The 24,533-nt window shown below is 39.4% G+C and overlaps 1 protein-coding gene across 1 annotated transcript in view; it reads right to left on the bottom strand.

Annotated features, from left to right (window-relative positions):
• The window catches only part of TBC1D8 (TBC1 domain family member 8), a gene marked incomplete in the record, with an annotated part of 2,215,010 nt that overhangs the window by 467,185 nt on the left and 1,723,292 nt on the right, over positions 1–24,533 (bottom strand). The window contains 1 exon segment of the mRNA XM_044071089.1: positions 23,751–23,840. Coding sequence (XP_043927024.1) covers positions 23,751–23,840 — 90 coding nt within the window.

The raw sequence follows: 24,533 nt of genomic DNA, 5'->3' as shown, positions 1-24,533 counted from the left end.
TTACAGAGATGAGGTAGTCCCTGGCATGCATATCCATCTCTCCAGCAGATCTTATTTATATGACAGGTAAAGTTTAAGTCTTTAGAATGGATAATCCTGGTGCTGTTTGTTTTGCGGATATACAGGAGGTCCATCAGAGTGGGATCCAACAATACATTTTATGCTAGGCACAGCTCTCTCCTCAGCAACTTGTAGGAAAAAGAATACAGAGATATGGCTTTGCGGCATTCTGCAGTGGACATGTTGCTTACTCCATGTATTAATTGAGTGAGGAACCTCAGAGGATGTTCCAGTTGTTGGATGTGCCTGGTTAGGTACAGTAGATATAAAGAGTGTACACACCCCTGTTAAAATGCCAGTTTTTTGTGATATAAAAAAAATGAGACCACAATAAATCATTTCAAAAGTTTTCCCACCTTTAATGTGACCTATAACCTGTACAACTCAAATGAAAAAAAAATCATCTGTTGGGGGAAAAAATAAAAAAAAAAACGTACAATAACCTGGTTGCATGTGTCCACACCCTTAAACTAATACTTTGTTGAAGCACCTTTTGCTTTAATTATACACGCCTGCTATCAATTAAACAGACTCTGATTAACCCCAAATAAAGTTCAGCTGTCCTAATAGGATTTTCCTGAGATTTACTCAAGTTGCCTGCTACAGCAAAAGCCATGGTTCGCAGAGTTTACAAAGCATCAAAGGGATCTCATTGTTGAAAGGTGTCAGTTAGGAGAAGGGTACAAAAAAATTTCCACAGTATTGGATATACCATGGAACACAGTGAAGACAGTCATCATAAAGTGGGGAAAATAAGGGAACAGTGACGTTGCAAAGAACTGGATATCCCTCAAAAATTGATGAAAAAACTAAAAAAACTGGTCAGGGAAGCTGCCAAGAGACCTACAGCAACACTGAAGGAGCTGCAGGAATTTTTGTCAAGTACTGGCTGTGTACTACATGTGACAACAATCGCCCGTATTCTCCATATGTCTGGACTATGGGCTAGGGTTGCAAGACGGAATCCTTTTCTTACACAGAAAACCATCCAAGCCTGGCTAAAATTTGCAAAACAATACATCATGTCTCCCAAAAGCATGTGGGAAAAATGTGTTATGGTCTGATGAGACCAAGGTTGAACTTTTTGGCCACAATTCCAAAAGGTATGTTTGGCTCAAAAACAACACTTTGCATCACCAAAAGAACACCATCCCCACAGTGAAGCATGGTGGTGGCACTATTATGCTTTGTGGTTGCTTTTCTTCACCTGGAGCTGGGGCTTTAGCCAAGGTAGAGGGAATTATGAACAGTTCCAAATACCAGTCATTTTTGGCCCAAAACCTTCAGGCATCTGCTAGAAAGCTGAAGATGAAGAGGAATTTCATCTCTCAACATGACAATGACCCCAAGCATACATCTAAATCAACAAAAGAATGGCTTCACCAGAAAAAAAAAATTAAAGTTATGGAATGGCCCAGCCAGAGCCCAGACTTAAATCCAACAGAAAATCTGTGAGGTGACCTGAAGAGGACTGTACACAAGAGATGCCCTCACAATCTCACAGACTTGGAGTGCTTCTGCAAGGAAGAGTGAGGCAAACATTGCCAAGTCAAGATGTGCCATGCTGCTGGACTCCTACCCAAGAAGACGGATTGCTTTAATTAAATGAAAAGGTGCTTCAACAAAGTATTAGTTAAAGGGTGTGCACACTTATGGAACCAGCTTATTGTATGTTTTTTATTTTTTCCCCTAAAATATTTCTTTGTTTTTCAATTGAATTGTATAGGTTTATAGGTCACATTAAAGGTGGGAAAAGGTTCGTAATGAATTATTGTGGTCTCTTTTTTTATATTACAAAAACCTGGCATTTTAACAGGGGTGTGTACACTTTTAATATCCACTGTACATACTAAAGGGGGCACTTTACTCAATATCAGGTCTGATGAATGCTGAATACAGTGGACCAATGATCTCCTTGGATCTAGATGCCATACGTTTGTTTATAAGCTGCAGAAGATAGAATGAATTTCTTACTGCTGTAGACACATGATGGTCAAAAGAACTTACCTACACAATCCTGTCTTGGTTTGTGATTTATTGATCCTTACCATCTAAAAGTGGTGCGACTGCGAATGATAGTGAGCAGAAGCTACTACGCTTATTTGCGTGCAGTGTAAAGGAAGTACAACTTGTACAGTCACGGCAACAACTTTACTGTACTTAATTTAATACATAGTTGTATACTGTGTGTGACTTTTGTCTCAGAAGTTGATTTAAGTTCTTTGAATTCTGTCATAACTGATTTTTTCTTTTAGAAATGTTTTATTCATTTGCAGCTGAATACGGATTCCTTAAATTAGTTTGCCATTAATAATTTACTGAAGAACAAATATCTTGTACAGTGAAATAAATGCTATGTATATTTAAAGGTAACACCTGATAACACTGGCGATCTGTGTTCTTCATGTCAGAAGTTGGATGATTTGCTTACCACTGTTAGAAGTAACTCTAGACTTGATGATTGCACTTGTGCAATTGGCACAGCTTGGAGAACCGTTGTTACATATATTGACTGGTCTGAGAGATGAATGTTAGGCAAACAGCACATAGAACACATTTAGGAAAGGATATGTCTACTGTCTGTAAAATCACTCAACCCCTACGAAACAAGATAATGCCACTGACAACTTTGGAATTATTGAAACAAGTATCCTGCAATCTGAGGATTCAGAGCATATAAAAGGAAATAAAGAAAGAAAAGAAAAAGTTCTGAACAAATAATGAAAAAACTGATAAATGTCTGCAAAGCAAAGAGAATACATATTAAAAAGGACACTGCTTTGTTCATAGGTTGATACTAGGCTATCTGCCCTAAAGCATTTATAAGCCTAGCCAGAGTGTGTTTGGCTTTCACCACCCTTTTAGATTAGTTGACTGTGCCTCTGTATAGTAGGTCACAGAAGATAGCCATTTTAAGGTTAGTTTACTGTGCCTCTGTCTAGTAGGGACGCAGAAGAGATCCCAGGGGTAAACCTACGATCTCCCATCCACTCGTCAAGATTTCTCTTGAAGAGGGTCATTGAGGGGCTCTGCCTAACATGGATTTGGATTTTGTTCCAGAGTGAGGGGAGCCTCTGGGATATGAATCTGTCCCTCCAGCATGTCCTATTTATTTCTGTGCTGAGGTTTAAGTCCCTGGAGCATGTAGCTCTAAGGGATTTGGACTTCCTGAGGTGGAGCATGTCCATTAATTCTGGTTTGGACATGGCTTTATACGTCAGGCACAGATCGCCTCTGAGTAGGCGGTAAGCAACTGAGCAGAGCTGGAGTTTCTTTAGCCTAACTGCGTAGGGCATCAGTTTGAGTCCCTTGATCCTCTTGGTGAGGTACTTTTGGGGTCTTTCCAGTTGCTGCAGGTGTCGGGTAAGGTACATCCCAAATGGGGCACTGTATTCAATTATGGGCCTGATGAGTAGAGGGGCACAATGACCTCTCTTGATCTAGATGTGACCCCTTTCATGATAAGGTGGTTATGCAACACTGATTACAGGGAAGGATAACATTTTTCTATCAGAAAACCTTTAGTCTACAAAAAAAGGCATCATTTTTCCAAAAGAGAAGGTACGAAAAAGAGGCAAGGGGCAGGTGAAAAGGAAGAAATCAAAACTGAACGTGAAAGGACTGAAGAACATTAATTGATAGAGCAAATATTTCTGAATTAGAAGTTGAAGATTCTTCAGACCTGGTCAGGAAAGATATTCTTGTAATTGGAAATTCAATTATTAGATGAACTGATACATTTGCAGAGAAGATAATGATCAAAAAATAGTTTGTGCCTGCCATGAGCAAAAATAGCGGATATGAGTTGGGCCTTAATGTAAGGAAGTATGATCTGTTTTTATTCCTGTTGGTACAAATGATTTCTCTGGCAAGGACTCTGTTAATAGGGAACTTGCAGCCCTCTTAGCACAACTTATGCAGGTATTAGGATGTATTTCTCACAAATTACATATAGAAAGGAGAGTCATGTCACCACGAATAAAAAGATTTTTTGGGTAAATACCTATAAGAAAAATCTCCCATTTTAGAAAATGGAAATGTGTACAGCATCTGAGCCTAATTTTAGGCATGTGTTCAGACTGGATGGTCGTGCGTGTACTTGTCAAGATCAGGGAAAATTTTTGCAGCACACTTTTTACAGTATATGACAAACACAAGGAAGGATTTTTGTGATCGAAAAATTAACAGTTCACAGATAGCAACATCTGATGCATCTCTGATGGGTGTTAGTGCTAGGAGCATTAATTATACACACACACACACACACATATATATATATATATATATATATATATATTTTTTTTAATTGGAATATTTGCTACATTCCCACAAGACTGATATTGTGAAATATGGTCAAAGAACGACGACTAGAAAGAAGTTCTGTTACAGTATAAATGTTTTTACTGTAACAGACATTCTAACAAAAAATCATGTGGAGGTGTTATGATAGGGATTAAAGATAGTTATGAGACCTGGGATTATTACATGTTCAGTGATCACGTCAATACTATAGATTGTATAAATGCAACAGTAAAGACAACCCTGGAACATATAACAATTACTGGAATGTACAGACCAAAGTCAAATGCTGATGACCTAAAGGAATTCTACAGGTTTTCTTGCATGAAACAAAGGAAGGAATAATAATAGTGGCTGGGGACTTAAATTTACCAGAAACAGATTGGAATAATATTGCTTTGACAACATTTTATTTATTTTTATTTTACATTTGTCGACTGGGCTAGTCTAACTGGATATATGTCCATTTTCAGTAGAGGCTCGGGGAGAAAAGCTCCACATAAAAGACAAGAACAAACAGAACATTACAACTTCAGTAACAGATCACTTGTCAGACAAAACAGGTGTTACATGGTAACTTAGCATTCATGATAGAGAATAGCAAAACAAAATAGAAAATCCCTTTTTTTTTTTTTTTTTTTTTTTAATTATTATTTGTAGTTGACCAAACAATAGCAAAAGAAAAGAGTATTCAGAAGGATGTGGGAGATTCCCAAAAGAAAGTTATAAATACGGCACAGGAGAATAGAATAGTTATAAAGACCGGGAGAATTAGTTAAGGCCAGTGACTTAGCTATAAGGCAGTTAAATAACCATACAGTCTTTCAAGGGTACAATAAGTATAAATTAGAAGGTAGTGGTCTTAAAGTGGCTATAAAGTGAGTAGTAAATTGGTGCTGTAACCTAGGATAACAGGAAGAGAACATTAGTAAGGAAATTATGCACAATGTATGTTCAGGAGCAATTGCTTCAGATTGTAAAAGAACCTACCAGGTAATGGAACATACTATACATTGTTTGTCTTCCTAAAGAAATTACTGTTACTTCATGTTAAGTTTCACCACCACTGATGTGCAGTGGTCATGGGGTTATAAAAGTTAATTTGTTGCTACAGTAAACTCTCAGTTAACCGGCAACCATGGGGATTGGTAGATGCTGGTTTCTGGTTGCTTTGCCCTATACTATTTGTTTGGTTTGATTTGTTCTTAGGTTGGGGAGAGAGGGAATGTATTCCCATCTTCCTTTTTAAAACTCTAAAAACAAAGTATATTCCTGCGGGGGTTGGGGGGTGGGGTAACTAAGTGCAACACATGAAAACTGTACTGCATTTCTTCGAATTTTATTTCTGGTTAACAGAGTTTACTGTAGATAATTCTGCCAAACTAAAATCTAAACCAATGTACAGAATGAACAAACAAATTAAGGATAGTGTGATACATGATCAAGAAAATTTTGAAGAAAATTTTATAAAGATGAGCATAACAGGAAACCATTTTTAAAGACGCATAAGATAAGGTAAGAGCAAAGACATACAAATTGATAAACCGTGTGTAGATTCCACAATGTATTCTCAGACGCAACAGATTACTGACATATTTACAAAATCTTATGCAAAACAGTTTGGCTCCACAAAGGGAGTGTGATACTGTCCTAGTGACATTCAGGTAACCTCAGATATTGAAATCAAATTAAATTATGTTGAAAAAGAACTATGCAAACCAGATTCAAACAAAGCACAGGGAGGAGAAGGAATTACTGATAATGACCTGAGAACAGTTCAGCAAGAACTTACAGTATCATTATATCTATTTACTAGGTTGTATAAATGTGGGGAGAATCCTCAAGCTTGGAGACATGATCCCATTAAACTTGTCTTTAAGGGAAGAGAGAGTAGGACAAACCCATAGTTATAAATACCCTGATGTGTACTTTAATGCTGTCCAAAAATAATGAAAGTAATGCTGGATAACTTATAGTCAGAAATGGAATAGCTGGAACTTGAAACCATACATTTGCATACATATGCTGAAATAGATCCATTACTACCTGTAACATAATGTTCTAACAGCCATGAATGAAAAATTGTACTTTGACAATTTACATAGATTTAACTTCAGATTTTGATAGGTTCAAACACAAAACACATCAATAAATTAGAACAACTAGGTGTTGATGCATTCTTGATAAGCTGGATAGCTGCATGGCTTACAGCTAGGACATGGCAAGCATCATACAGCAATTGGACAGGTGAAATTATTGGTTACAGTCAGGGGACAGCCGCGGTGGTGCAGCGGTTAACATTATCGCCTCACAGCAAGAGGCTCTCCAGTTCGACCTTCAGCTGGGGTGTCTTCTGTGCGGAGTCTGCATGTCCTCCCTAGTCATGTGGGTTTCCTCCAGGTGCTCCGGTTTCCTCCCATACCCCCAAAGACATGCTGCAAGTGAATTGGACACTCTAAAATTGGCCCTAGGCGTAAGTGCATGCATGTGTGCGCCTTCCGTGGAAGGTGGGCGCAGGGCTGGCAACTCAACACCGTAAAACTCCACTGCCAATCATGAGTGGACAAGGTGATCTGCTGTGGTGACCCCCAACCAGGAAAAGCTGAAAGAGAGAGAGAGTCAGGGGTCCCACAGGGCTCCGTCCTAGGCCCATACATGCTTAGATTTTATCTTTTATTTCTTTTTCACCTGAGGTGTTCTACAGTCTGTATGCAGATGACTTGAAATTGGGTAAACTGATTACGTGTTACAGATAAGGCATGTCTGCAAAAGAACTTGACTAGACTGACCATATGGACACAGGAGAATAATATGCCGATAAATACATGATAAATACATCAACTAAGCATATAAGATTTGGGAGACAAATGGAAAGGTGAATATTAAATACTGCACACAGTGATTGAAACTGTACATTCATTTAAGGACCTGGGTATATGGGTAGATCCAGCTTTAAGTTTTTTTCTAATCATATCAACAACTGATTAATAATTACAGAACTATAGGTTGTATAAAAAGATTTATAAAGTCTAGGATATCAGTGGCATCCATGGATACATTATGAAAGAAATATCTGAACTTATACAGTATGTCTCATATTTAAGAGACCACCTTATTCAGGCATATAGGACATTTAAAAACTGGCATCTTTGCAGGGATGGACTCCTTAATTCTAACTTCCTGGGTGCTGTGAGCCACTTGGCTATCTACTGGGTGACATAAGGGGCTATACCTAACCTCTTGAGTTTCTCAAAAATGCCTGAATGGGGTACTGTGCCAAATGCCTTGGGCAGGTCAAGGTAGGCACTAAGAACCATTTTGCCCTTGTCCATTGCTTTGGTGACCTTCTCAAAGAAGTCCACCAAGTTGAGTGGACATGACCTGCCCTTGATGAAACCAAACTGGGTTGTATCCAGTGTTTGGAGGTTTCCTATGCCATTTATTGATCACTTCCATGATAATTCTTTCTATGGTTTTGCATATGAGACTAGGCAGACTTATTGGTCTGTAGTTTCCAGGGTCTGTAGATAGCTCCCCTTCATGCAGGGGGATGATGGTTGCAGTCCTCCATTTAATGTGAGGCACTCAACCTCTTTCAAGGTTACAGTTAAATAATGATTCCAGAGGGCCTAGTAAACAAAGTTATGTGCTTACCATAAATACAGATCCATGCTGTCTGTCTCAGTCTGGACTCTGGTTCATCCTCTGGGTTTTCGGATCCACTGATGGCCAAATCCTTCAGACTTCAACTCGCTGGGCTTAGTCTCACCTACCCACAATCCTTTACTCAAGAGGCCATTCAGATCAAGTCTGGCCCATCTAAAAATAGCTCTAAACAACATTTCTCCCATAAAAGAGGAGAACAAAGGAGAATGAAACCTCTTCCACTCTGACATCTTAGACAAAGATACTCACTACAAAAGGTAGGGGCAAGAAGGGGAGGGAAGGCTGAACTGGACGGAGACAGACAACATGAATTTATCATTATGGAAAGTACATAACTTTTGTATCCAATGTGGTTTTCTCTGTCTGGCTTCAGCCTACGGGGCACAGTCCACAGCCACATACAAATCATTGGGAAGAACTCCAGAAGGATATTCTGCAACACAGTGGAGCCAAATAAAGTCCTGGATCTGGACTAATTGTTCGGCCTGTAATGAGACACCCACATAGCAACTGCACAGACCTCATATCCAAGGATGATCTGGAACAGGTGGCTATAGAAGTAGCTAGACCCTTACTTCAATGCAGTCACTCCTTGGGATGAGCAAGAATTTTGTCAGGCTTCTTAGGAATAGGCTCCACTGAGTCAGGTTCCTTCCATGCACTCTAAGACATGAAGTCTATTAGCCCATCCAAAGGGGGATCTATCCAAGGTGTGGATGGGCCAATGCCAAAGGTGAAGCCTGAGGAGAGGGGGAAGAGGTAGGAAGCCCCACTAGGGGAGTGGACTGGAGGCCAACTGGTTCAGGTTGTACAAGGAAGGCTGATAACTGGTCATGGGCACAGAAGAGAATGGGGATGGAACACCTGCTGAGGATACCTGGCTCATTTAATTAGAGAACATCCTCTCAATGAGATCAAAGGTGGAAGGAGACACTGACATTTCAGAGCAGACAGTCCCAGTATCTCCAAGTGAGATAGATGATCTCAAAGCTGGGTTACCATGGAACCTAGGATGGCCACACCTACAGATCTGACCCAGAGGATGGAAATATAGCCAGGCTCAAGGACCGTGGATCCACAGGGCTGAGGGAAGAAACCAGGGTGATGGAGCAGAGGTTCCGGGAAGAGGTCACAGACCCGAAGTTTTAAAACCAATTGCATCTGGGTCTGCAAAAGGGACCTCATCAGTTGCTTAAAGTCTGACACTTTGAAACTGACCTCCCTGACCTCGATGACTGAGGAGATGAAGCCACCAATGGGGGCAAGGAGGGTCACTTAGAGGATGAGGAACCTGTCTGCCTGATCCAAGCAGGAGAGACGTGGAACTGGGATGGGGAAGGGGAAGACTCCGGTGAGATCTCCTTGTGGAGTAGGCAGGGAGAAGGGGAAAGCTGCCAAACCTAACACAGCCACTTTTCCACAAAAAAAAAAAAATAAAAAAAAAAGCTCAGTACACTAATGGCCACAGATGGAGCCTTGCCTGGAGTTGGCACTGACAGTGTGCCATGGGGACCTTTGGGTCCGGCAAGCCAGAAGAGGGACAAGCAGCAGAGACAGAGGAGGGGCTTTTACGATCCCTCCTGGAAGTCTTGGAGTCTGAAGTCCTTGGAAGAGTGGTGTTTCTCAGATCCAGCCCCCACCCCCAAGAAAAAAAAGTTCTAAGTTCACTTGGCATTTCAAGTACTGACATTTCAGCAGGGAGCTGTGTTTGCCCATTTATCTTTTAGAGCCATTAACTGTCAAATCCACATGACCAATTCCTTCCATCTATCCTGAACAATATAGGACAAACTATTATAAATCTTCCTAATTATGTTATGAAGTCTAATTTAATGGATGCGTTCAATTCTTCATCTCAGGTAGCAGTGCATGCTATCAAATGCAGGTACAATGTGGTAGATGCTGCCTCTAGAACATCTGCTACTGGCACTGTTATGAGAAGTTATTCCTGGTTAAGATTACAGTCTTATCCTGAGGATGTTAAAGCAGAAATATTAAATGCCCTTCTACATAAAAATAAAATAAAATAAATTGGCAATGCTTCTGCAGAAGTTTTCAAAAAATTAGGTGAAAGCAGGGAAAAACCCATGCAGAGAGTTAAAGAAAAGCTTTCAGTGGAATTCTCCAACCAAAATAGCATCCTTTTTATAAATCTCCCAAATTAGAACAAAAAAAACTGGTAAACCGTTTAAAAGAAAATGCCAGTGGGGTTCCAAAAGAAAGCCTAGTGGATCTCAGGGATCCAATTCTCAGATAAAAACAGGATCGGACTACCCTTGCCATGCAATGACTCCCTCTTCCCTTCCTATGAAAATTGCAGGGAAGCTTTTTTATTCCCCTACTGTAAAACAATGTATAACCACAAAATCTTGGGTGCAAAACAGTACAGAAAATGGTTAAACTCCAATGAGCACCCTTTCCTTGCATTCAAAAATTCAAACTGTTGATGATTCAAACTCTTACTTCCTCTCTCCCCCCCCCCCCCAACAAGCCTTTTTGGTCAGTTGATCTAAAAGATGCTCATCTTCACACTTCTGTTCACAAGAGCCACAGACTCTTATAAATATTCTTTGCTTTAGGATTGCATCATCGTTTTACTTTTTTGGCCCCTTGGACTATCACTCCATGAGTCTTTGCCAAATCCTTGCACCACTAATAATCCACCGAACACTTCAAGGCATTCACAGTTTTCCATATCAGGATTCCTCAAGTCAGTTGGGCTCAACACACACACACCCTCTTTCTCACCCAATTCCAGTTCTCAGTTTAAAAAAAAAATGGATTTGGTGGGCTCTACTCTAAGCCCCTTCACAGGCAGTGACTATCACTGCTTCAGACTTTGCTTTTGGTGCCATCTCCCAAGGTGCAGGGAATTTGGGAACCAATAGACCAACAAAAACACATTATTCTGAAAGTGACGACTCTCTTCAAGGCCTTAAAAGTTCTGAATCATTAATGGACTTAAGGCGCATTAGTAGTAGTGATAGACAACACTACTGTGATGCAGTAGATGAACAAATTGGGGTCGAGGTCATATTCCTTAAACAGACCGGCCATGGCTGCCTGGGACTTAGTCATTCAACACAACTTCTTCTACCAGGAAAAGTACATCTCATTAGAGCAGAATCCAGTGGCTGTCACCCTGAGAAGATCCAGGACAGACCCTCATGAGTGGATGCTACACTAGAAGTCTATCAGATTCTGATATTCCATTAACTTGACGAAAGACAGTTTCCAACCTGGTTAGGTCTCGCATGGCATTCAGAAGCATAGTGTTTTTTTTTTCATAATGCGCTGATAAGTACTTTGACAGCTGCTTGGAAGTTGCAAATCTTTCATTATTCAAGAAGAGAAGTGACTTTTTTTTTGAACTGTTGGATCTTATCTCTGGAAGACTGCTGCTTACTTAAATGAGCTATGAGCTGGGTATACTCACTGTACTCCCAGCTAAATACAGTACAGAGTCGATTATCCAAACATCAATTATCCAAAATGCCAATTATCTGAATGCAGTCTTACAAAGTCTTCATAAAGTCTGAATATGTAAATGTTATACGTATTCACGTGTGCATATTTTTTGAACTTGTACTATAATAATATACTGTACTGTTTTATACTTACAATAAATTTGTTTTATTTTTCTTGTTCAATGTTCATCAAAAAACATTTTTAGAAGTTTTTTATTTGGTTCAGTTATATGTTTGATTACTCTAACAGCTTGATTATCCGAACTATCCTAGGTCCCAATTAGTTTGGATAATCGGCTCTCTACTGTAATTGTGTCTGTTTGCCTTAACATCTTATTTTATCTTACCGTGGGGCCTTTGCTACCTTTATAGGTTTGTTGTTAGTTTCTGACTGCTCCAGTCCCAGTTTGTTTTTTGTCTTGTATTGACAGTATCCTACATTTGTGCTTTGTATTCAGAATTATGTTTTTAGCATAGTTTTTTTTTACTTGTTTTCATTTTATAAGTATAGTCATTCGCTACTTGTTTTCATTCTTGTTCACTGCATTTTATTTTTTTTTACAGTTTATTATATTTCAATTTATCTTTGCTTCCCCTAGTACAAAATCACAGGTATCTTTTGTAACAGGGAATTATTGTTTACCTTGAAACCTTTTATTTCATCAGCCCACCTCCTGGCATTATAATCCCCTACAGACGGCTGGACACTGGCAAGAGTCATAGGATAGGCATACGTCAGTGTCAATACTGGGATCTTGCTGGTTGTGAGCATGGCCAGATTCCAAGTCCAACACATGGGGTGAAGAATGACTGAAATGTGGGCTAGGTTTATGTGGCACATACCAGAGGCTCATTCTTGTAATTAGGGATAGGTATTGGAGACCAGTACCCCTGCACTTTCACTCGACACTATATTTTAATGCTAGGTCAATCAGAAGGAAGCCTGCTATATTACATTGGTCTAGACATTTATTACAGAAACCTCGCTCAATGTTACAAAAGTTGCCGTTAAGAAAGGAATAATTAGTAGATCATATATAATATTGCATGATAACTACAGGAAGTAATTGGAGGAGGTTAGCAAGGATTGGAAACAGAGATAGATAAGCAATTCACAAAGAAACAATTGGGGGATATATGTATGTCACTGAAATATGCAACAAAATCTAGAAGATTTAGGATCTTTGCCTGGAAGTGTTAACATAGGTATTTTTATACCCCAATAATACTTCAAAATAATTTTTCCTAGGTAGAAAGCAAATGTTGGAGGTATAATGGGGAAGAAACAGGTAACTGGAAACATATTTTCTGGGAGTACAATGAGTTGTCAGACCTTAAAGATTCCCTGCAGACTGCTCTGTCGGAGATGCTGGGTGAGCAAATTGGAGCAACTATGGAAATGATTTTTTGAGCTATGATACAAATTCAGAATTGCCTAGACATAGTAAGGGCTTGCTGAATCTAACTTTACTAGAAGTAGCGAAGATAGCAACAGAGACAAAACAACTGGAGCTGGGATCTTCAGAAAAGGGTAGGAAAAATTACATTGCGAAAAATGGGAAATGAGGGATCAATACATGCAGAGGAGGAACAAGATTTAAAAGAAGGTAGAATATGAATGAGCTAATGGTGACTAACAATGACTGGATATGTAAAAAAAAAACTTAAAAGTGATGTATAAGGTTTGAAGCTACAGTTGGTTTGGCATGGATTGGAATGTATAATGTCTGCAACTGAGATTGTGGCACTATGGTTTATTTATATTTATATAAATGCAAGATGGCCTATGCCATACATGACAATTCTAACTTTGGGCAGTTTCTTACAGCAAATTGGCCGCCAGGGTATTCAGTCTTACAGAACATGAGACTGGACAGAGGTTGTGGTGGAGCTGCCATTTGTTACTACTATTTTCTGATGTTGAAAAAAGCTAAGGCATCAGACTCTGAGTATACTACGGCAGTGGAAGAAAAAAATTGGTACCTCCCTGTCTACTGTCCTTTAGGCAGTGCTAGGATGTTCTTCTATGAGTTCATGGACTTCTTTCTCATGTTCTGTCGATGCCAAGGTGGTTGATCCTAGGTGAATTTAACATCTGGACTGATAAGTCCTTCAACTCTTGGCAAGGAATTCCAAAAAATTATGCAGAGATTTGGGTTTGCTCAATTGAGTGCAGATTCCACAACTCAAACATGGCCATACACAGGAATTGGTGATCAGGCTGGGTATGACAACCGGTGAGATGGTGGTGGAGCCAGTGACATGATCTGATCATATCTGTAGATCACAGTGTACGTGCTGTAGCTTTAAGAAGCATGTCAAGGGCTGAGTGTGCACATATAAATACATGGCACCTGCTAGTCCTAGTGCCATTTTGAGAGTGCAGCCAGACAGTGAGCATTCATGATTGCAGTAGTTAGTTTGTATACAAGTTACTTACGTTAAAGGCAGTAAACTTCTATTGGAATGTGTGTATATAATAAAGCTGCTTGAACAGAACCCATGAAGACTCTTCTACTGTGTACAAAGTAGGAGCGCGACATGGTGTAAGAACTGGGATGCCAGAGAATGATAATCAGAGCCACAATGTGCAGAGATGACAGTGAAGGTAAACTAAGAGAAACGTGCACGAAAAAGAGCCAGAGAAGAATCAAAGGTAATGAGAATTCACATGTACTTTGTTTTATAAAAAAGATAAAATGGAGCATTACAAGGGCACAGATCGCAATATTAAACAAGGGGGAGGCACAAAAGATCTATTACCTAAAGGGAAATGTTTAAAATTGAGATATTAGACAAAACGATTATCAGAAAAGCAAAACAGGTATGTTTAAAGCAAAATGAGTGTGTTTAAGGCAAAATGAGTGTGTTTAAGGCAAAATGAGTGTGTTTAAGGCAAAATGGGCATGTTTAGAGTAAAACGAGCACAAGAAAAGTACAATGGGCATGAAAAGAGATTAAAAGAGCAAAACAAATACAATAAGGGCAAAAAAGGGTACATTAAGTGTAAAAATAGAAAGGAGACTGCATGTTTTTTGGCAAAGTGCTGTGTTTTGGCATAACTATGACTTTGTATTGTATCAAGGGCATAACTACAGTTATTCGAAGTATCGCAAAGTGTGTAAAAGAGCTTACAGTGTGTGCTTATTACTGTGCATGTATTCCGAAGAGTTTGTGTGTGTGCAAAGTGCAACTATTTTATTAAGTGCAGTCAAAGTGTAGCCATTTCGGAAAGTTTCTTGAGCTGGGTGTGTCTATTCGCAAAGTGCCACCATTACAGAGTGTTTCTTGCACTGTAAAGAATTGCCTAGCAAGGTATCACCACTTTGGGGAAATTTCAGTGCGCTGTGTACAGTTTATTCGCAAAGTGCAACTACTTTGAAATGTTAAGGACTCAGAGCTCCACTTGCCCAGTTCGTTTGCATCGTGCAGCTGCTTGATACGTTTCTTACACTAAGAGGTGATTTCTTGCAGTACAGTAACTTCAAGGAGTATTACAGTGCCCGAGAGACTTATTTTGCAAAGTTCAGTTATACAAAGACTTACTGTAATACTGGGCAAATTTACAAATACTGATAATTTCTGGCACGTGTATGTGCTCATGCTTATTTGCAAAACCCTTCACTGGTATGTGCTAATATGGGAGATGGATTTCGAAAGCCCTTACCACTTGTATTTGATCAGAATATTGCAGAGATTTTGGAGAATATTTGAGCCAGAGTACAATATTTTTATAGAAACAGCTTATTCAGATAAAGATGCACGCAGAAGGGCATTCATTTTGCTAAGCCTAGCTGGATCAGAGGCCATAGAAAGAGAGCATTCACTTGTGTATGCACCAGCAGTTTATGATGGAGAAGGTGAAACTCGTACTGTTGTACAGGCTGTCTCAAGGGAAGAGGCCAAATGTTTGAAGCACAGATTCAGAAAAATGTGTAACCCCAGGCAAATATTACATTAGAGAGGCATTTGTTTTATAACAGAGATCAAAAATCAGCGGAAACACTTGCAAAAATGTGTCGGTTTGGTGACTTAAAAGATGAGTTAATGAAGGACAGGCTCATGTGTGTTGTTATTAAAAGTGCTGCTGGGAGAAAGATTTTGCTTCGTGACAGGGATTTATTTTATTTATTTTACATTTGTTAGCCGGGATAGTCCGACTGGACACATGTCCATTTACAGCGGAGGCCCGGGGAGAAAAACTCCATCAAGTTATCATAAAAACTGACATGATAAAACATTTACGTATTACATAAAGGATACATAGATTTAAATGAAGAGCAGGAAAACATTACAGCGTACTGAGGTATTGTCAAGTCAAAAGTAGAGCATAGAGACATTTAACATTGAGTAAATCCATAGAGATTTGTCAAATCCATGAGGTGACAGAAAAACACACAAGTATGCTTGTGAGTGACAAGAGCATGGTTTCAGCAGGCTCCAGAGCAAATGTAGACATTATGCAAAATGTGGCAAACAGAAGTAGTCCTAAACACATGGCAGCCACAGCCCCTGCTGGTTCACCAGGAAAATTGTTTAGCTTTCGAACAAGTTCTAAGACTAGTTTAGTTAAAGGAGCATACCCTCAGTACAAGCATGAATCAGCAAAACCCAAGTCCAGCTTTATTGTTAACTGTCGCAATTATGGTGCCAATCATGAATCTAGAAGAGTGAAATGCTTAGCATTTGGGCACCAATGTCAAGTGTAAAAAAATGGAGCCATTTTCAAAAGTTTTGCAAATCAAGTAAACCCCATACAGTTGTAAAGAAACGTCACACAAAAAAGCAAGTTGATCAAGTAGAGCCAAAGCAGTCCACTTTCTCTGCAGATGGTGCATCAGTAACTGGTGAGAGAGTGGATGCAGTGAATTTACTGGCAAAGAACAAAGTTTTTTGCACTGTTCAGATAAATGGTAAAGCTACAGAACTTAGACACTGGTTCAAAGTGTAATGTTATGTCAGCGGACACATTTGCTAAAGTGAGAACTAATGAGCAACTCAATGTGATTAGTAGTGCGAAACTTGTTGCTTACGGAGGTGAAGAAATTCAAACCTAAGGCTCAGTGATGCTTTCATGTTGGCTAGCTTGTTAAATTTTAATTGATGGTGCTTTTGTTATATGTGAGTCTGAAGAAGCGACTGTGAGGTTGTGAAAGCACTTACTCTTTTATACTCGTAAATCAAGTTTTATTCAATTGGCCGTGGTTGGTCCTCAATCGGTTATTTTTGAAATGCTTTCATGCTATTTTGGCCAAGAATGGTTGCAACTTGTTATTCTATGTAGTCCTAAGGCCAGAACAATCTTTACAGGGTTTCAAAGACAGTTTAAGAATTAATCTGTTTTCTTTTACCAAAGTTGTTCATCATATAACCACATATCCTAGTTCCAATTTTTCTGAGTCCATTTTCTCAAGAGTATGCTGATGTTTTCGATGACAAGTTGGGCAAACTTTCAGTTGTGTATTCCATGAAGTTAGACCCAGAGGTCACGTCAGACCAGCAAGAAGAGTTCCGATAGCTATGTAGGATAAAGTTAAGGCTCAGTTGGATAAAATGGTGCAGCAAGGTGTAATTTGCCCAGTTACAGAACCAAATGAATGGGTGTCGTCCATGGCAGCAGCTGACAAAAAAGACTCAGATGAAATCAGAATATGTTATTGGCCCAAGAGATCTGAACAATGCATTGAAGAGACTGCATTCATCCAATGTGCAGAGTCGAAGAGGTTGAAGCTCTAACACCAAATGCCATTGTTTTTTCTTTCTTGTATGCAAAACGTTCATTTTGGCAAGTAATGCTTGATCACAAATCCTCATTACTAACAACTTTTGGTACCCTGTTTGGCAGATATAGATTCCTAAGGATGTCATTTGAAATAAATTCTGCAAGTGAAGTCTTCCAGCATGCAATGGAGCAAATATTTTTGGGGTTATCCTTGTGCTATAATAGTAGATGATTTATTGGTTGGAGATGATGGTGAAGCAGAGCATGACAAATCTAGAGAGAGTTCTAGACAGAGCATGTGAAGACAATTTGAAGCTCAGTACTCTCAAGTGCAAATTCAGACTACAGGAAGTTACATATGTAGGTAATTTATTTACCAATACAGGCTTGAGACCAAACACAACCAAGCAAATAGCTATTCTTGAGATGTCAGCACCCAATAATATTCAAGCTCTACAGTGTTTCCTAGGCATGGTCAACTATTTAGGCAAGTTTATACTAGACTTCAGTGAGTTGACAGCACCTTTAAGAGAGCTGAAATGCAAAGATGTTACATGGTGATGGTGAGAACACCACCAGAAAGCATTTGAAGACCTTAAGCAGAGAACTGCCACCCCACCTACATTAAGATACTATGATGTGAATAAATCAGTCACTCTTTCCTGTGATGCTTCAAAATTTGGTCTTGGTGCACTTCTTCAAGAAGGCAGACCAGTAGCCTATGCATCTGGAACACTTACCCAAACTGAAAGGCAATACACTCAAATTGAGAAAGAACTTTTGGCAATAATATCTGCATGTTCCAAGTTTCATGATTATATTTATGGTCCAGCTATTCAGATTGAAACTGACCACCAACCTCTAGTTACTATTCTAAAGAAAGGCTATGCATACAGTTCCAGCAAGACTACAAAGAATGATGCTCAGATTACAGAAGTACAACTTCAAAATGGTCTATACAAAAGGCAAACTACTTTACCTGGCTGATACCTTATCTAGACCCCCTAGAAATAAGAAGGAACAGCTTGACGCAGAGAATTTTGACTTTGACGTGATGGCAGTGTGTAATTTCTCTACCACTAGGCTTGATGAGCTGAGAGATCACACAAAGACTGATCCAATTTTGTAAAAGCTCAATCACTACATTAATGTTGGATGGCCGTCAAAGCAATCTAGTGTACCACCTGAAGTGCAAACATATTTTCCTTACAGAGATGACATATTGATGGAAGATGGCACTATTTTCAAAGGTCCTAAAATTGTTGTTCCTGTCTCCTTAAAAGAATATACCCAGATTTTGCATCGTGGTCACCCAGGCTCCACACCCACTAGGAGAAGAGCGAGAGAACTAGTATTTTGGCCACCATTACTGAAAGACATTGACTAAGTACTTTCTTCTTCTTCAGTATGCAATAGTACTAAACTGCACTTGCAAAGAGAACCACTTTTTATTTTTTATTTAACATTTGTTTACTGGGAAAGTCCGACTTGGAAAGAAGCCAATTTTTAGCGAAGGCCCGGGGAGAAATGCTTCAGAGGTATGTCTTTATAAACGTGGGAGGAAACCGCAGTACCCGGAGGAAACCCACTCGAACGCAGGGAGGACATGCAGACTCCGCCAAGAATCGAAATGGAGAACATCTTGCTGTGAGGCAACAATGCTACCACTGCACCACTCCGACATCCTGTCTGACTTCAGATAAGTCAAGTTCTTGAACTACCTTGGTCAAGAGTAGCCACTGATATCTTCGATTGGAACAATCACCACTACTTAGTATTGGTAAACTTATTCAAATTGGTTTGAGATTGACTTACTACCTAATCTAACATACACTACTGTTATTACTAAGGTGAAATGCCATTTCTCAAGTCCATGGTAGTCCACAAAGTTGTTCCTGACAATGGTACTCAATTTACTAGTCAGCTGTTTCAGAAATTTGCAAGAGAATGGGACTCTGTACATGTTACTAGCAGCCCTGAATATCCAGTGTCAAATGGGCTAGCTGAACGTGCAGTGCAGAGTGCAAAGCAATTACTTGAAAGGTCAAAGCGTGATAATGCCAATGTCTTTTTGAATCTACTTATTTTCAGAAACATACCCCGTGATGATATACTTGTCTCACCTGCTCAAAGACTTCTATGCAGGCAAATCAGAACGATGCTACCTATTAGTTCCAGTTTATTGAGGCCTAAAGCTATGAACAAACAAACCATCAAGGTTCAACTATTCAAGAAGCGTTCCATCCAGAAGTCTAGTTATGATAAACTGAGCAAATTTCTTCGTCCGTTGAGGGAAGGAGAGACAGTGCGGATACAAACGACGAAAGGTTTTGACCGGATTGGTCAATTTACAGGCATGTGTGCTGAGCAAAGATCCTACCTTGTAGAATCCCAGGGTGTGGAGTGCAGGAGAAATTGCAGGCATCTTCTTCCTGTACCAGAATAATCATTGCAGCATTGTTCCTGTGATACAGACACTAGTCTCTGAGTGAACCAGATGTTTCCATCCCAGAGTGTATTTCAACCTCTATTTCCATTTCTGAGGATGTTCCAAATACTTCTAAGGTTGAACATTCTACAGAAACAGCTCCAGTTGCTAAACCTAAATCCCAGATTTATGTCACACAATATGATCGAATATCCAAGCCCAGTGTGAAATACATACAACATGGACATAACTGTATATATGTACCTAGTCTTGTATAACTGTATGACAAAGAACTACTTGCATTATCTGCTTGCCAAAAAGATTCATAGCATTGCATGATCTATTTCTCAAAAAGGGAGGATGTAGATCAGAGTGTATGTGCTGTATCTTTAAGAAGCATATCAAGGACCAAAACTACACATATAAATACTGGGCACATGCTGTTCCCAGTGCCATTTTGAGAGTGCAGCCAGAGAGTGAGCATGTCTGATTGCAGTAGTTAGTTTGTATATAAGTTACTTAAGTTAAAATCAGTAAACTTCTATCATAATGTGTTTGTATATAATAAAGCTGCTTGAACAGAACCCATGAAGACTCTTCTACTGTGTCCAAAGTAGGACAGTGACAACAGCCTCATTCCCTTTTAAGTCAAGCTTCTTAGGTTGACACCTCCAGACTGGGGTTAAGTAGTTTGTAGAAATCAAAACCATACATCATATTTGTTGCCTTTCGCAACCCAAACAGTTGCAGAAGTTTACAGGATGTTAACAAGGACATTGAGACATGTAATGTTTTACCTCCTTTCCTAGATCAGCTAACCTCAAGTTGTGTATGTTTTATTCACTTTGTGGCATAAGCCACTGTATGATCCTGAGCTGTATTTTCTGAGATGAACTGGCTGAAAGCAAGAGTGGAAATGGCACCTAACTTGCATGCTGGAGACAAGTTTGTACTTGATCAATATAATTTGTTTTTATGGTCTGAGGTGATTTCTGTTACCTATCAAATGAAAAGTACTGCTGTGCAAGTACTACTTACCATGAACAGTAGATGTCTGAATTTCACACTGCCGCAGATGCATATGGGTTCTATGCCTGCAAAACCCCAGACTGGCAACTTTTCACACTTCAGAATTCCTCCCACCAGGGGAAGCCAACCCCCTGTCACAGGAAGCCAGTTGTTCAAGCTTTTAGTGCATAGTAGTAAGAACCAAGGAGGACCATAATAGAGCATTGCCTGAAACCAAAAAATTTACAGAAAAAAAGACCAACATAAATAACCAAAGCCAACCAAAGACAGGAGGATGGATACAATCAAAATATATATAAAATAAGGGAAAAGGAGGGTGGCAAACTTGATCATCTACTGTTACAGGCAAGTACAACTTATGAAAACATACACATCATTCACACTGCCTCACTGGTAGGCGGTAGATTCCCAAAGTTTACTCTACCTGGGAGAAGGAAGGATAAAGATCCAGGAACCCATGGAGAATGGTACTTGCAAAGCCTCCTCTGGAATGTGAGAAAGAATCCAGTTTGAAGTGCTCTGTAAATGTAAAAACAGAGGACCAGCTTGTTGCCTCTACAATGCTTCCAGAATCCACTGTTTCCCAATATGCCACTGAAGATGGTAAGGCTCTAGTAGAATGCATTTTAATCTTGCCTGGATAGATTTACCATGATGGGAGTAACAAAAAAACAATAGCAGAGGACAACCAGTGAACAATCATTTGTTTGACACAGGTTGGCCCTTCTTAGCCCCACAACAGGAAATAAAACATCATTTACCATGATGGGAGTAACAAAAAAATAATAGCAGAGGACAACCAGTGAACAATCATTTGTTTGACACAGGTTGGCCCTTCTTAGCCCCACAACAGGAAATAAAACAGCTCTTCACCTTTCCTGAAGGGCTGACTTCTGTCAAGGTAGTCCCGGAGCTGTCTGTGCACATCCAGCTATACAGAATCTTCTCTCCTTTGTTTTTAGGTTCCAGAAAGAAAACTAGGAGATGGATGGCTTGATTCAGGGTAAATTCAGAAACAACCTTTGGCACAAAAGATGGATTACTGCGCAAGACAACCCTATCCTTGTGTAAAATCAGATAAGGTTGTCCCACCATGAGAAAAAAATTGTGGCTTGGTATAACAGTTGATGTGTTTGACTCACAGACACAAGGTACAGTGTTTGATTCTCACATTTGGGAAGAAAACTGGTTAAGCCTTAGAATAGTCTATTAAGAAAGCTAGCCTAGCAATTAGCTATGAACTTATGAAACCATGAATCTAAGGAAAAGGAAAAATGAATATTTGAGTCCAGTTGGATTAATGATTAAGGTCTTTGCCTCGCATGCACAAGGAACAAGGGTTCAATCCTGACCTCTAGCCAATGCCTGTTTGGGGTTTGCATGTTCTCTCTGTCTCTCGGTGGGGTTCCTCCCGCCTCCGAAAAACCATGCTGTTTCCATGTCAAATTCACCAATGAATGGAGCTGTGGGCAGCAGCACACATTCTACATAGTGCCCTATGGGGGCAAAGTTGTAGAAACCAACCTCTAGGGTTGGAGGTTGGCATAATGGATAAGGTGTTTACCTTGCACACAGAAGATGCATGGTTTGATTCTCACATGGGGTAATGGCCCACAAGGGCAGTTTCCTAGTACTAATCTATGAACCTATAAACCTACAGATAAGAGTCTTGCTTTGCAGATGTCAGAGCAATAAGCAAAACAGTCCTCCAAGTGATAAACCTTAAATCATCATGGAAGGTAGGTTCAAGAGAAGATAATGTCTATTTTTCAAGATCAAAGTTGAGATCCCACAGAGGAGGTATTTGCCTTTGAGGGGATCTCAAGTTTAAAACTCCTTTCATAAGCTGCCCACAAAAAGAGGCACAGAAGCTGAGATGGCTGCAAGATACAGACTGGTATATGCACAAAATAGGCCATCATTAACTATCTCACACAAATATTTCAAAATTAGATGGGTAGACACCATACCAGGCCCACTGTTATCCATTAGGCACCAACTAGAAAACCTCTTCCAACTTGTAAACCTAAGATTTTCTAGTTGCAGGTTTTCTTGCTTCCTTCAATACCTGCCATACAGCCTCGTGGAACAAGTGCCTAAAAGGTATCAAAATACAATTATCCAAGGCTGTCACAACAACTCTAAGTTGGGGTGCCCTAGTCACTCTTGATAAAGTGTGAGGAAGCTCATGGTAATTACCCCTGGTCAATTCTATTAAAAGGAAAGAACCAACTCTGCCTGGGATAATCAAATTCTCTCCAATGTACCTTATGTTGCCCTCCTTGAGGCTGGAAGGAAGTTTTGATCACAGATTATTGGTTAAGCTTGTAAACTTAATCTGCAGACTGGCTGCATAGTACTTACCTATGAACCTATAATGGTAAGACACTGGAACAGAACAACAAGTAGTGGTGGACAGATAATCAATGGAAGGATTTAAGGATGCTTGGACTGACTAGGGAATGGATGGGGTAGTTTAATTGGAGAGGCAGGGGTGAAATACCACACTTGGGGGAACTTGCCAGGCCAGTCAATCTACTGGCAGTTTTGTAGGTAGGTAACATTTCTATACGTTACTGCTAGTTCAGACTCTATTTAACAATTAGTGCCCCATACATGCAAATCCTCCCAAAGTCACTGTGAGCCAAAGCCATATTTCCATAAAGCATCTCATTGCATTGCTACCCCACGGAACACCACCAACCACTGATCTGGTTTAAAAAAATACAGCAATTCAGGGCATTTTCTTTGTAGTACAGGACCTGATCAAGGAACAGCTACTTTCACAGGAGCCTTATCATGCCTTCTCTGAAAAAGTTAAGGCAATATAACAAGTAGTCTGCTCCCTAAATACCTGCTAGCTTTTAAGTTTATGCTAAAGTAATTAGCATTTACTTATCAGACATGCTTTTATCAACATCCCAATTTACAAAAGAAAACTTTTTCACAAGAGGATCTCAAAACAAACCTTAACTCACAGTACTCTGCAGTTATTAGTTTTCAGTCAAGCAATAAAGTAACCACATATCAATGCAACAGAGATGGACAACTGTCAATAAAAATACATATATTTGCATACCATTTGCTTTACCAATAACCAGTGGCCTTGTAGTTGAAAGTAAAGGATTCTTCAGTGGTGAGTGGTTGTCGATATCATTTTCAGTAAGTGCTGTTAAATCGAAAAATAAACCTATGAATTCCATATCTGAGACTACTCTGAAATTTATCACAGAAAATTAAAGATTCTTAAAAACACACAAAAAATGAGTAAATAAACAAGCACAAATTTCACATGATGACACAGGGAGTCAAGAAATACAAATCACTTCAAAAAATGTGTACATTTACTTCAGGTTCACATACCTGTTCATCTCAGTATGCTGTTTTAGGAACACTAGGAACAATGTAGTTCATATCAAAGCATCTTACCACTAAGATTTCAACATAGTTAACTACATTACTGCACTCATCACTCATACCCCATTGTCTTGTATTTATCTTATAAAATTATAACAGTTAACCACACTACAGCTTATGTAAATATTTATCTACTGCTGAGTGGTAATGCACATTTTGACAGCACACACTCATTTTACTGATTTGGGTACTGCACTTACTGAATTTGATAAACATCTCTCACATCTATTTTGTAATTTTTTTCTCTATGGGCAATACTGGTACTAATACTTATTCTGAAATTGTTAACTGGGTACATAATTGATCCCAATGGAACTTCTTCAGTCACAGCCCAGGGAAAACAATATATACATGATGTTATATATAAAGTAAACTACAAAATGTAACATATATATTGTATATAAAGTGACTTGAGGGTACAAAGGTAATAGATAAATGACATTAT

This window comes from Protopterus annectens, chromosome 5.part0 (genome assembly GCF_019279795.1).
Source record: "Protopterus annectens isolate FY-2018-M chromosome 5.part0, PAN1.0, whole genome shotgun sequence".
Lineage (NCBI taxonomy): Eukaryota > Metazoa > Chordata > Ceratodontiformes > Protopteridae > Protopterus > Protopterus annectens.
This window is presented reverse-complemented; position numbering and strand designations above follow the sequence as displayed.